At 42.4% G+C, this 15,050-nt stretch overlaps 1 protein-coding gene across 1 annotated transcript in view; it reads left to right on the top strand.

The window, feature by feature from the left end:
• Nucleotides 1-15,050, top strand: part of DAPK1 (death associated protein kinase 1) — a 179,092-nt gene that overhangs the window by 131,903 nt on the left and 32,139 nt on the right. The window contains exons 18-19 of the mRNA XM_063080466.1: nt 2,889-2,987; nt 8,385-8,462. Coding sequence (XP_062936536.1) covers nt 2,889-2,987; nt 8,385-8,462 — 177 coding nt within the window. The remainder of the gene's footprint in view (nt 1-2,888; nt 2,988-8,384; nt 8,463-15,050) is intronic.

A 15,050-nucleotide genomic window follows, 5' to 3' on the forward strand; every position in this document is an offset into this window, starting at 1 on the left:
TAGCATGCCCTGACTTTGTAGGTCTCACCCTTCTTCAGAAGGGTTGGGGTCACCCTTGTTTTTCTGTTTCTGTTTTTGTTTTTTTAAGGAAAGACAATAGGGGCTCTAGAGGAGCTTAAAAGACGCACAGGAAAGTAAGAAGGTGGCATTATTTCCCCACCACAGCATGTCCAGCTTTACACAGACTCAAAACCTGTTGTCAACGTGGATGTGTCGTGGTGGCATCCACATTCCACAGGCTGACTAACACCCTCTCCCTGTGATGTTGTCTTGCCTTTTCCTTACTGGGTTTGATTCCCCAGAAATAAAAATGACCATTTTTATACCATCCCTGTCATCAGTATCTGATAAGACCTTGTCACTATTTTTGATGTGCAGTGCAGTGAAACATACGTTTCTTCACACTTAGTCTCCTGGTGTAAACACTAGGCGAGTGGCTGTTGCAGAGGACACGCAGGACGAAAGGCAGCAGACGACGGGGAGTGTGTGGCCTCTACCCGCGTGCTCCTTTCTGGGTTATCTGTTCTTATAAGCAAAGGTGGAGAAGGCATGTTGCATGCACACATGTGCAGGCGCACACACATCTGGGAGTATGAGAGAGCACTGCACGTCCCTTGGGTGCTCCTTGATGACTTTCTTAGAAGCACCAGGCCAAGCACGGTGTGAGAAGCTCATGGGTGCCACAGTGGGTGGCTCTGCTCAGGCTGCTTTTAGACAGACACACCTTCACGTCTGTAAAAACACGTTCAAATAGCAGCATCTCATGTCATCACTGCTGGTACAAAGCACAAGTGCCACAAGAAACAAAAAAGTGACAAATGGAACCTTAAATCAGAGAAAGCTTGTGAGAGGTGCTCACCTAAGATGATCAGGGCTTTGACAGATGAAAAATTTGGGAAGGTCAATTTCAGACTGAGGGAGGCAGGTGTGTGTTGGGGACTGTTGCTGACACGTGGGGGACGTGCGGTGGGTAATTGGGGAGGGAGGGGTCAGGGAAGGGAGAAGATAAACCTGGAAAGACACATTGGGTCCGGATGGTGAAGGAGCTGGAATACAGTGTGACGGAGTTTGGGTTTGGTGCTGTCCCAAATTGGGGGCCCTCCAGAGTGTCGATTCCCTCGTCCCTTCTCTTCGTCCCACTTTTCTTTATAAAACTGCATGCATCTGTTGCCAGAGTTCTGTCTGCCTCACATTCACCTTCCACACAGGTCATTCAGATCTTCAAAACCTTCTCTTTTTATTCTCATGTTAACTCAAGGATGTTTGAAAGTTTAATATCCACTTTCTAAATCACTGTAGAAGGTGATAGTGGACAAACATGAACGTGGGCACAGATTGCAGCATTATTTACTTATTTATTTATTTATCATTGTGATAAAACATAGATAACATAAGAATTTCCATTTTAAGGATTTTGAGTGCAGCATTATTTGTAATAGCAAGGAATTGGAACTTCCTGAAGTGGCCACCTTCGGTGGGCTGGCTCAATAAAATAGGACATAGCCATATATTGAATGTGTCAGTCAGACATCCAGAAGAATAGTAGATTTGGTTACATGTATTTAAAAAGTATTCACAAGCTATTGTTGGATGAATAAAGGAAGTGACCGAGTAGTATGTAAAGTATGATCCCATCTTGGCTTTCTTAATTGTTTATTTCCCCTTAAGGATTCCTGGGTAAGAGCTTGGAAGAAAATGCTTCACAGAGTTAAACAGGTGTACCTGTGAGCAGGGCGCGTGGGGAGAAGGGTAGAGGGTGCGGACTTTTATTTTTTGCCATATACCCTTCTGTATTGTTTGAGTATTTTAAATGAGCATATGTTAACTTCATAACAAAAACTGATATTTACAAATAAATAGCATAAAGCAGAGATTCCTGAACTTTCTCAGTTAGCAGCATTCTTAATGTTTTAGTAATTTTTTCTCATAGTTCCTCTAGGGCAAAAGAAATGCCTAACAGTTCTGTTTATTAAATAGTTCAGTCCAGGCAACTTAGTATATATATTTATGTCTTAATAGCTTAATAGCCGTTGATAAAAATAATACACGTAACTTGAAAGAAGGCTAGTATTTTCATTTTGTATTTACATAACTGTGATTACTTACCAAGGGACATGGGTGCCTATTGGGCACTGCACAACTTCTCAAACCTTGAACTTAGACTGGACAGCACCGCCCGCATTTCCTGTTCCACAGTGATTTTCTCAAGATACTTAATTCTTATCACAGCAGCTGCCAAAGCCCCCTGTGCAAAGCTATAATATTATCGAAAGGAAGGCAGGACGATCTAATATTCAGACTCTGAACTGCCTCAAGCTAGTAGTTCACCTGGTGTCCAGGTGGTTCCATCAAAAACTAAAATATTTACCCCCCCTCCCCCCCATGAATTCACTGCAGTTCCCTGACGTGGCTCGGCACACAGTTTGGAAATCACAGGCATTAAAAAAAAAATGGTTCACTTGTTCTTGAAATTTAAACTCATTAGAGTGTTTTTAGTAGCTGTCTTCCATCTCTTCTTCCCTGGCTGTGTATAAATTTGAACTCTGGTGCAGATCTTGCTGGAACTTTGGGGCCCTCACGCCCTTGGCTCATACCTCCTTTCTGCCAGCACAGCAGGAAACTTTATTTAGTTTGTGATAAGCCTCCGGCTTTTTTATCCTTTGAAGTTCTATTTTGAAGTTACTCTTTTAACTGCAAAATACTTGAAAACTGGCCGGCCTGCCTCAGGGGACAGCAAGTTTCTGAAGAAGTGAGACAGTGCCTCCTAGTTCTGTCTGGTGGACCCCAGGTCCCTTCCATCATGCTGTCTCCCTGGGACACACTCCCTCAATGTTACCCTCAGCAACAGTCCTGAGAAAACTCTTTGGTCTTTTTTTCCCTCTTCCCAGTATGGACGAACGCCTCTACACCTTGCAGCCAACAACGGGATCCTGGATGTGGTGCGGTACCTGTGTCTGATGGGAGCCAACGTGGAGGCTCTGACCTCGGTGAGTACAGGACAGAGCTTGTGGAAACTGCTCGTGCCTCCGGGCAGGAGGGGAAAGGCATTGCTCGGCACCTGCGTTCTACAGCAGACAAGCTGCCTTTGAGCCCTAACTCCTCCACTGCAGCTCTGTGGACATCTGCCCGTACAAACCCAATTTAGTTTCTAGTTCACGTTTCATCCTTTCCTCATCTCACCAGGCCCTGCTCTGCCAGGAATTCCCGCTGGTTCCCAACAGCCTTTTGGTTTTCTGTGTCGCACCACAGTGTCTGCATGTTTTATTAGAAGTTTGTGTTTCCCTTTCCTGAGTGCTCTCCCTTAGCCCCAGGGCACTGAAGCCTCTCTTCCCTTTTGGAGGAGCTAGAGGAGGAACAGGCCTTGGTGTGTGGGGCGCATTTGTCCTGTTTGGCCAGGCTGCCATCCTGCATTAGGCACAAGAGCTGTCCCCTATTGTCTGAAGAGTCTTCCTTTGCTGCTGGGCCTGCAAAATACTGTTAATGAGATTTTTTTCAGTTCCTCTCGCTCCCCACTTCCCATTCCAGACATGGTACATCTTAGGAAAATAAAGTCTTTGATTCACATTTCATGAAATACCAAAGAGGGAAAATATGTCAGCTAATGAGATAAGGTTTCAGGTTTATTGCTGCAGTGAAACATAATCATTTGACTTGTTGCTGGCCCCGCCGTGGTCTGCCTGCCCAATCTTTTGTGTGGGAGAGTCCTGAAACTCACATATTAGAGCTTTGCTGACTTAAGGTGATTCTCTAAGGTGATCAAGTGGTGTTTGATATGGTGGCCAACCTCAGGGCCATGAGGCCTTATTTCTTGGGACCGTCAAGGGAGTTAGCAAACTGTGGCCCACCGGCCAAATCCAGCTCACTGCCTGTTTTTGTAAATAAAGTTTTATTAGAACATTGCCATGCCCATTAATTTATGTACTGTCTCTGGCTGTTTTCATTCTACAGTGTCAGAGTTGAGCAGTTGCATCAGAGACTGTATTGCCTGCAGAGCCCAAAACATCTCTGCCTGGCCCTGTACAGAAGATGTTTGCTGACTTCTGGTCTAGCACATGCCTCCCAGACCGCACTCACATTATCACAGTGTCGTGCCCTCCCACAACGTGATGGGTCTGTTCTGTGCGGTGCTAGGCCCAGCGCTGTGCTTTCTCTGCAGGCCCAGTTATTACCAATGCTGTCCACGGGAGGGTCCTCTTCTCAGGGTACCTCCACAGCCACCGCAAACCCACACACGATAGGCAGGCACTGCCCTGCAGGGGCCCACTAGGCCTGGTGTGCATTGCCAAGCCCTGCCCAGCTGTGTCTTTGCACAGACTCCACTTACTCTGCAGTAGAGCATTTATGTACGTTTTTACAAGGAAAAAATATATTTTTGTCCCAGATACTGCCTCATAAGAAAACTAGCAAGGATGACTTTGAAGATGCCCGCAGCTGACTCCTTGCCAAATAGGCAGTGTGGGTTGGGGCCGCTGAAATGTTTGGCCTCCAGCATCCTCGGAGTCCCTCTGCCTTTCCCCACCACAGCTGTTCCCTTCCTGTCACCCTCCATGGGCCATCCCTCGGGGCAGCTCTTGCTCTCCTGCCCTTCCGAGGCCTTAAACCACCTCCTGCTCTGGCCTCACTGCTCCTCCTGCTGGTGCGCAGTCCCCTCATGAGCCTTCCTCAGCCTCACTCACATTCAGTCCCTTGCCTACTCGTTCTGCAGACGCCAGGCACATGCTCTGCACCCCTCAGGGAACTTCTAGAACATGGGAGAGGGACGCTGACCACAGAGTCAGTGTACAGCCACTGAATGGGACAAGCATGGTGACAGGAAAGAGTGGAATCCTGAGAGAGTTGATGGGGGTGGGGTGCTCCCTGCAGGGGTCTGTTGCCTGGGACTGAAGGCTGCGTGGTCAGGAAGGGGGCAGACACCTGTGAAGAGCACCGCAGTGCCCTCCAGGAGTTGGGGGCACTGTGGCTGGAGCTGGGCGTGGAGAGCCTGTGAGGGGAGGGGCACGATCAGGGCCGGAGGGTGCCCGGCCTTACCTGCCGGGGCGGCATCAAAGGTGACAGCAGGGGAGTGGTGGGACCATTCAGACAGGTGGCTCCATGCTGAGGACATTGCTGATAAAAATATAACCCATGCCACTTCATCATTTTAAGTTTCCTAGCAGCCACGTTAAGAAGAAAAAATAAAGAAAATGAGATTCAGTAATATATTTAATTTAGCACAAGGTATACAAAACTTTATCATTTCAGCCTCTAATCAATATGTTTAGATTGTTGAGATGTTTCGCATTTGTTGGTCTCTGTCAACTGCTGGCATCCAACGTGCATTCTGCTCCCACGGCCCACTGTTTCGGGCATGAGCAGCTGCCCGCGCTGAGGGCTGCCACCTCGCGGGACAGGCGGGCGCCACAGCGCTCTCACCTTGACCCAACGGCGCTGTCCGGCAGTCACCTTCCCTCTCCCGTTCTCTTCTCAGCAGGCGAACTTGAGACAGTCTTCTCAGCGTCCCGTCATCTCTGTTAGCTCTGTCCTTCCACACTTTAATTATAAAATTAAACAGACTAAAAAAAGAAGGCAGGTGAGCAAGTGCAAAGCTTAGTGAATTACGGTAAGACAAACACCCTCGTTGTCCCATGCAGGCAAAGAAGTACAACTTTGGCAGCCACCCCAGAAATCCCAGGGTCCTGGTCCCCCTGATGTGACACCCCCCTGACTTTTGCAGTCATCGCTTTCTTGTGCTTTATCATCTTTCTCACCCAAGTACCAGCAGCTCGTTTTCATCCTGTTTCACTAATGACGTCTCTAGGACTTGGTGTACTTGACGCTCCCTGGCACTCTCTCCTGCCTCGGGTGACAAAGTCCTCTTTGCTCCTGCATCTCCTCTGCCTCTGTTTGCCCTCTGCACCCCACCTCTTCTGCCCACGGTTCCATCTGGGCCATCTGTCCTCTCACTGCCATCCTCCCAGCCCCCAGGCCTGCAGCTGCACCTGACGCTGAGGCCCACGTCCAGGTCTCTGGTCCTGGCTTGTCCCCCGAGCACCAGCCTTGGACAGCACCTTCAGGAGGCCCCCAGCATCCGTGCACACTGTGTCCTCTCCCTCCAGGTCTGCCCTTCCTCCTCCTCAGTGTCTGATCTCTGTGGGGCTGCTCACCCTGTCCAGGAAAGGAACTTCTGATGTATAGTATTTTATTTACATATTTGTTTCTTGTCTGCCCTCTCCACTAGTTTGTAAATCCCTCGAGAATTGGGATTTTTGTTGATTTTATTCACTGCTATATTGACAGGCCACTACAGAGTAGGTTCTCAGTAAATATCTGCTGGATGGAGGAAGACCAGAAGGAATAAATAAATGCTTTAAACCACAGTACATAGGACATGTAATATCTGTTGAGTGCATGCTTATTGGACAAACCCTTACAATTCTGTAGATTAAAAAAAGGTATTTTTCTTCACACTGTCTGAAACATCTTCATTGAAAGCTACTCAACTTTGGTTTCCCTCTCAATGCCCAGACCTGCTGAAAATCTACCATGTCACATTGCAAAGCATATCATACGTGTTTTGCAAACTGTAAAGTGCTGCACGGATGTGAGGAATTATTGTTGATGGTGGTTCTAGTCTTTCAAGAGGTTGAATAGTGGAGAGTCACCTTTCCCAGTGACAGTTTTCCACCTGTGTCATATGCAGCGAGGTATACATGACACATTATGTGTATATGTCCAGACATGTCAAAAGGCAGAAAACTGAAATCAGGGTCAGATTTCTTCTAACTAGGGTGGTGATTTCCATGCTTTGCTGCACAATAGAAATGCTGGAGAGCCTAGGTCTCGCCGCATCCTGATGAAAGCAGGGTCTGGGGTGGGAGCCAGGAGCAGAATTGTTTCCAGATCCCCAGGTGATTCCAATGTGCAGTGAAGTTTGGGAACCATTGAGCTAAGTCCTTCTCTCATGTCAGTAAAGGAACTGGGTGATTTGGGGATGGTGGTGTCTGATAAGGCACCTCATTCACCCTAAAGCAAACTAGAAACCCTCACCTGCCCCACTGGAGACACTTCAGGACGGGTGGAGAGAGAAGCGCTGTCCTGACCATAGAGCGTCCCTGCTCCGAGCACCCATCTGAGCTTCCAGTGTCAGCCTAAAGCAGTGCTTCTCAGCTGGTGGTTTTGTCCCCAGAGGACACTTGGGAAAATCTGGAGGCATATTTGGTTGTCACAACTGGGGGGTGGGGGTGCTACTGGCACCTAGTGGATAGAAGCCCCAGATGCTACTACACATTCTACAGGGCACAAGACCGCCCCCACAGCAGAGAATTTGCCAGTCAATAATGTCAGTAGTGTGGAGGTTGAAAAACGTTGGTCCAGTGAGACCCCAGGCATGGCTCAGAGGGTGACTTGAGGAATTAGGAGGTTTGCTGTTCAACACATTTCAGGGATCCGTAAGTATCTGCAGGCCGGAACTTTAATAATAATGTTTATTAATAATAATAATAATGTTTATTATTAATAAATATTAAGAAGTCAAATCCCTCTTATTTTTCTTTTTTTAAAAAAAGGTCACCTTATTTAGAAATTTCTTCTCATCTTTTCTGCTTTTGCATTTTTGGTAATCTCTAAAACGGCAACAGAACAGCCCCCGGTGTTCATGTCCTCCTCAGTGGCATGGGAACGGTGACAGCTCCTGCCTCCCAGGAGTGACTGAAGGGTTAATGCAGGCAGAGCCCTGAGGACAGATGTGGCGCGTGTCAGTAGGAGGCGCTCCACACATGCCAGCCGGTGTCGGCACATGCATAGGGTAGAAACAGAAATGAGTTCATTCCGTGTGAAACCGCACCCCATGAGAATCTGTAATTAAAAGTAAGCAAAGTGCTACGGACCCTTATTTCCTAAATTTATGTTCACCAAAACTAAATCAAAATTGTCAAACTAAGCCTTTCCTTTGGAACGCACAGTCGTTACCAGGAACTGGCATCACGGGGGGGCTAGGTCTGTCCGTGTGAGGACTGCAAGACATGAGCTGCACTAACTAGAATTTGGCATCCAGTGGCAATCTTAATTGTCTGCCTAACTGGAGAGAGGGGCTCAGGACCTGGAGTGATCAGCCCGCTGACGAGGCTGCCGAGTTGAAGTTAACGCCTGTGGGCCTGAGACATCTCCCTGTTGGGCTGCAAGACACTAGTGCACGCTTTGTCCCCACTCCTGCCTTCCTTTCCTGGACAGTCAAGTGAAAAAAGGATTCCACAGATAGGAAAACAATGCAGACCGTACTCTTTGTCTACCTGATTTGCTTCTGATGCCTGTGATCCTGGTTTCTACCTTGGACTGACGGAATCATGTATGGAACATGCAGCTTGTCTTTTGCAGAGAAAAGAAACTGAACTGTTTTTCTCCAACAGGATGGAAAGACAGCAGAAGACCTTGCTAAATCGGAACAGCACGAGCATGTAGCAGGTCTTCTTGCAAGACTCCGAAAGGTGAGAAGTTCTGTTTATTGGTCTGAAATTCTCTGCCTGTTTTTATGTGAAAAATTCTGTGTTTTCCCTTGTAAAGTACAAGAATGAACAAAAGGAGGCTTTGGACATAGAGGTTTTGGGAAGAGCATCAGTCCCTGTCCTGTGGTTTGCATATCAGTTGACATAAATGCATAAGCTCCCTGTCAGGTTTCTTCTTCTGTGTTTGGACTTGGAAACCATTCAGCCTCTTTATAGTAGCTGTGCCTGGTTTCTCTCCTCCCACCCTTTTTGTAATAACCACCCCCATTAAGAAGAGGGGAAATGAGAATGCTGACTCTGCCCCTTTTCCTCTTAATGCTTTGAGCACCAAGATGTCACTTACACTCCTGTTCATCAGATATTGTTGCTCTAAGGTTTAAGGAAACAACAAAAATAATAAGTGCAGGTGGATTCATTCCAGCTCACATCATAGCAATGTGTATCAAGAGATTTCAAAATACTCATACCCTATGATCTAGCAACTTATGGTTTATGCACAAAGATGTTCATTGCAGAGTTACTTATATCACAGTAATAATAATTGGAAACATCAGATGACCAGCGATAATGTCTAATGAATTGTCACGTAGCTGTAGAATAGAATAGAATGGTTTTTTGCCTTTAAAATATTTTTGAAGGGGTTTTTGCAAAAGGAGTTTAATGCTTAGGGTGTCATGGTGTTCAAAAAAGCAAAAGGTAAATTATGTGCACATTATAATGCCTACTTTGTTAAAAATACAATGAAAATGTTGACAGTGGTGTTTTTTGATTTTGCCATTGTGAGTAATTAACATTTTCCTCTTTAAATATTGCTATATTTTTTCAAATTTCCTGTAATGATCATGTAATAATTTTCAAAAAACAAACTTTCTAGAAATAAGAAGATAATTCAGTTGGTTTAAGCACTTCTTGGAGAGGTGTTGTCCAAAATATGCTTCGTATAGGTCACAAAGTTCCTATGATATAAAATGGAAGGTGACTGGGGGAGAGATAATGGTGTCTTAACTTTCACGGCCACTGGACTTTGAATTTTCATAGTTGTCCCATGGTTTTGGTCAGGGAAGGGAGGACATAGTTTGGAAATTTCTTTCCTTGTACGGAATGTAGATTTGGAAAGACCCAGCTGTTTCAAGTACATATGAATATTTAAAACCACTTAGAGTTGACTTGGTGGGGATAATGTCAGGATAGTTCATTTTCATACCCTGTGATTGGGATTCTGTGAACTGGCCACAAAAGCACTGGGGAGAGGACACTGAGATCTCCCAGGCAGCTAGAAGGATCTAATCTCTCCTTTGTTTTGGAAATTTCCAAAAGAGATAAGTCTGGAAAAACTTCCCTAGCATTACTCACTTGCTCATAGGGGAAATATGTAAGTTGATTGCGGGGTTAATTTTTTTCCCACTCTTTACTACTAAAGCACTGTCTCGTTATGAGTGAGAATTTGGACTAGACAAACGAGGAGCCTTTTTGTTTACAAGCAAAACAAGGCAGGGGCAAGGGAGCACCTAATAGTCATGGTTAGCAGTCAGTAATGAACTTTTACATGGAGTTTCCTTATTTTTAAATTTGCTTTCTTTGAAGCAGTGTATTAGCCAAACAAAACACAACCCAGGCCCCCAGTTTGCAACCTCAACTTTTGCTGGATTGCATAGTAGTTAGCTCTGCATTTGGGTGTAGAATCTTATGTTTATAGACAGAGTGTCCAGATCTAAGGGCTCTTTTAAACTGACCACCCATGAAAGTATTTATTGATAGTGAAAAGAAAAAGATTTGGTCTTTCCACAGGCTCAATGAGCACAAATCTTTTACTGTTAATTATTAAGTCTCATTTACAGTCCAGTGATAGAAAGAAACACTTTATTAAGGAATGGCAAAGAGCTTCTTTAGCAGGCTTAACACCTTTAATAGGTAAACAAACGTGCTTGGTAAGGTGTTCTCAGGTATCCAAAATTCCACAAAGAAAGATTTTATTTTATTTTATTATTTTAAATATGCATGTATTTATTTTTTGATGGACATCTATTGATCGTACATATTTATGAGACACAAAGTTACATTTCAATACATATATACAATGTGTAATGATTAAGTCAGGGTAATTAGCATATTCATCATCGCAAAAATTTATCATTTGTGATGAGTGTATTTGAGCTCCTCTCTTCTAGTCATTTGAGAACATACAGTAAGTTATTGTTAATTATGGATTCATGATGCCCTTGTGGACCCCTGCGACTTATGTTTCCTATCTAGCTGTAATTTTGCATCCGTTACCCAGCCTCTCCCTTTCTGCACTCCCTCCCCTTCCTCCCTTCCTTTCCCAGCTTCTAGTAACTGTAATTCTATTCTCTACTTCTGTATGCTCAGCTTTTTTTTTTTAACCTCCTACATGTGAGTGAGAATGTGCAGTATTTATCTTTCTGTGCCTGACTTGTTTTGTAGGCTCATCCATGTTGCTGCAAATGACAGGGTTTCTTTCCTTTTTATGGCTAAGTAGTATTCCATTGTATATATATATATACACATTTTCTTTATCCATTCATCCTAGACTGATTCCATGTCCTGGCTATTGTGAATAGTGCTGCAATAAACATGGAGATGCAGACATCTTTTTGGAATGCTAGTTTCTTTTCCTTTGGATAAATACCCAGCAGTGGGATTGCTCAGTCATATGGTAGTTCTATTTTTAGTTTTTGCAGGAATCTTCATACTGTTTTCCATAGTGGCTGTACTAATTTACGTTCCTACCAATAGTTTATTAGAGATCCCTTTTCTCCATATCCTAGCCAGCATTTATTATTTTTTGTCTTTTTGATAATAGTCATTGTAAATGGAGTGAGATGGTATCTCATTGTGGTTTTGATTTGCGTTTCTCTCATGATTAGTGATGTTGAGCATTTTTTCATATACCTCTCAGCCATTTGTGTGTCTTCTATTGAGAAATATGTTCAAATTCTTTGCTCATTTTTTTTTTTATTGCTGTATGTTCTTTTGTGGTTTGTTTCTTAATTTTATTAGCTCCAACATATAAGTGAGAACATGCCTCTCTTTCTGTGCCTTGTTTATTTCACTTAAGGTAATTTTCTCTAAGTCCATCCATGTTGTTGCAAATGGCAGTATTTCATTCTTTTTTATAGCAGAGTAGTATTCCATTGTGTAGATATACCACATTTTCCGTATCCACTCATCTGATGATGGACATTTTGGCTGGTTCCAACTTCTGGCTACTGTAAATAGAGCTGCAATAAACATAGGAGTATAGGTGTTCCTTGGACATGATGATTTCCATTCCAATGGGTATATTCCCAGCAGTGAGATAGCTGGGTCATACGGCAGTTCTGTTTGTAGTTGTTTGAGGAGCCTCTGTACCATTTTGCATAATGGCTGCACCGTTTTACAGTCCCACCAACAGTGTGTAGGAAGGTTCCCCTTTCTCCACATCCCTGCCAGCATTTGTTACACTCAGTTTTCCTGATAATAGCGAGCCTAACTGGAGTGAGGTGATATCTTAGTGTGGTTTTGATTTGCATTTCCTGAATGCGGAGTGATGTTGAGCATTTTTTCATGTGTGTGTTGGACATTCTTATATGTTCCTTTGAGAAATACTTATTCAGCTCCTTTGCCCATTTTTTAATCGGGCTACTTATTTTTTTAATGTTAAGTTATTTGAGTTCCTTGTATATGCTGGTTATTAATCCTCTGTCAGATGCATATTTTGCAAATATTTTCTCCCATTCTGTTGGTTGCCTTTTTGCTCTATTAATTGTTTCTTTTGCTGTGCAGAAGCTTTTTAGTTTGATATAATCCCATTTATTTATTATTCCTTTTGTTGCCTGTGCTTTTGGGGTCATATTCATAAAGTCTGTGCCCAGCCATACTTCCTGAAGTTTCCCCTATGTTTTCTTTTAGGAGTTTTATAGTTTCTGGCCATATATTTAACCCTTTAATCCATTTTGAGTTGATTTTGATATATAGCAAGAGGTATGGGTCTAGATTCATTCTCTACATATGGATGTCCAATTTTCCCAGCACCTTTTATCGAAGAGGCGGTCTTTTCCCTAGTGTATGTTCTTGGTGCCTTTGTTGAAGATCAGATGGCTGTACATATATGAGCTGGTTTCTGGGTTCTCTCTCTATTCTGTTCCATTAGTCCATGTGTCTGTTTTTATGCCAGTACCATGCTTTTTTGATTACTATAGCTTTGTAGTATGATTTGAAGTCAGGGAGTGTTATGCCTCTGGCTTTATTTTATTCATTTTTTCTCAGGATTGCTTTGGCTGTTTGGGGTCTTTTGTTGTCCTATATGAATGTTAGGATTGTTGTTTCCATTTCTGTGAAGAATGTTGTTGGTATTTTCATGAGGATTGCATTGAATCTGTAGATCACTTTGGGTAGTATGGACATTTTCACAATGTTAATTCTTCTGATCCAAGAGCATGGAATATCTATCTTTCCATTTTCTTGTGTTCTTTTTAATTTCTCTCAACAGTAATTTGTAGTTCTTGCTGTAGAGATTGTTCACATCCTTGGTTAACTTTATTCCTAGGTATTCTATTTTTTTGGTGACTATTATAAATGGGCTTGCTTTCTTGATTTCTTTTTCTGCTAGTTCATTGTTGGAGTATAAAAATGCTACTGATTTTTGCATGTTGATTTTGTGTCCTGCAACTTTGCTGAAATCATTTATCAACTCTAAGAGTTTTTTGTAGAGTTTTCAGGCTACTCGATACATAGGATCATGTCACCTGCAAACAGGGACAATTTGACTTTGTGTTTTCCAGTGTGGATGCCCTTTATTTCTTTCTCTTGCCCAGTTACTCTTGCTTGTACTTCCTATGTTAAATAGGAGTGGCAAGAGTGGGCATCTTTTTCTTGTTCCCATTCTTAAGGATGATATTATCAGGATGATATTGGCAGTGGGTTTGTCATATATGGCTTTAATTGTGTTGAGATACTTACCTTCTTTACCTAATTTGTTGAGAGTCTTTATCATGAAGCAATGTTGAATTTTGTCTAATGCTTTTTCAGTGTCTGTTGAGATAATCATATGGTTTTTGTCTTTGATTTTGTTAATGTGGTGTGGGATGAAATTTCACTTGATTGTGGTGTATAATTTTTTGGATGTTTGCTGTATTCTATTTGCTAATATTTTATTGAGGATTTTTGCATTTATATTCATCAAAGATATTGGCCTGTAGTTTTCTTTTTTTGTAGATGTTTCTTTGGTTTTGGTATTAGGGTGATATGTGCCTCATAGAATGGGTCTGGAGAATGGTCTCTGTTTTAATATTATGGAGTAGTTTGAAGAGAATTGGTATTAACTTTTCTTTAAAGGTATGGTAGAATTTGGCAGTGAAGCCATCCAGTCCTGTGTGAATGGCCTCTGTTTCAATGTTATGGAATAGTTTGAAGAGAATTGGTATTAATCCTTCTTGAAGGGTTTGGTAGAATTCTGCAGTGAAGTCATCTGGTTCTGGGATTTTCTTTGTTGGGAGACTGCTGGTTATAGCTTCAGTCTCTTTGAATATTAATTGTCTGTTAAGGATTTCTGTGTCTTCTTGGTTCAGTCTTGGCAGTTTGTATGTGTCCAGAAATTTGTCCACTTCCTCCAGGTTTTCAAATTTTTTGCTTTGTAGATGTTTATAGTAGCCTCTAATGATTCTTTGTATTTCATTGGTATCGATTGTAATGTCTCCTTTTCATTTCTAATTTTTGTTATTCGTGTCTTTTCTCTTTTTTTTTTTTTTTTTAGTTAGCTTAGCTAACGGCTTGTCCCTTTTGTTTACCTTCTCGAAAAACCAACTTTTTGTTTAATTGATCTTTGTATTGTTTTTTGGGTTTCCATTTCATTTAGTTCTGTTCTCGTCTTAAGTATTTCTTTCCATCTACTAACTTTGGGGTTGGATTGTTCTTGTTTTTCTAGTTCTTTGAGGTGAAGCATTAGGTTGTTTATTTGCCATCTTTCCATTCTTCTGACGTAACCATTTATTGCATTAAACTTCCCTCTCAGTACTGCTTTTGCAGTATCTCACAGATTTTGGTATGATGTGTCCTTATTTTCATTAGTTTCAATAATTTTTTGATGTCTGTTTAATTTCTTCTTGGACCCATATGTCATTAAGTAGAATGTTGTTTAATTTTCATACATTTTTATAGCTTCCAGAGTTTTGTTTGTTATTGATTTCTAGTTTTAATCCATTGTGGTCTGAAAAAAATACATGAAATAATTCAGTTTTTGTTACCTAACGTGGTCTATCCTAGAGAATGTTACATGTACTGATGAGAAAAATGTATATTCTGTGGTTGTTGGATGAAATGTTCTGTAGATATCAGCCAAGTCCAATTAGTCTAAAGTATTGGTTAGGTCTTGTGTTTCTCTATTGATTTTTTGCCTAGATGATCTGTCTAATGTTGAGAGGGGTGTTCAGGTCCCCTACTATTATGCTACTTGGGTCTATCTCTTTCTTTAGCTCTAATAGTATTTGCTTTATATATCTGGCTGCTCCAATGTTGGGTGCATATATATTTATGATTGTTATGTCTTCTTGCTGGATAGATATCTTTATCATT

The sequence above is a fragment of the Cynocephalus volans genome, chromosome 16, assembly GCF_027409185.1.
Source record: "Cynocephalus volans isolate mCynVol1 chromosome 16, mCynVol1.pri, whole genome shotgun sequence".
Classification (NCBI taxonomy): domain Eukaryota; kingdom Metazoa; phylum Chordata; class Mammalia; order Dermoptera; family Cynocephalidae; genus Cynocephalus; species Cynocephalus volans.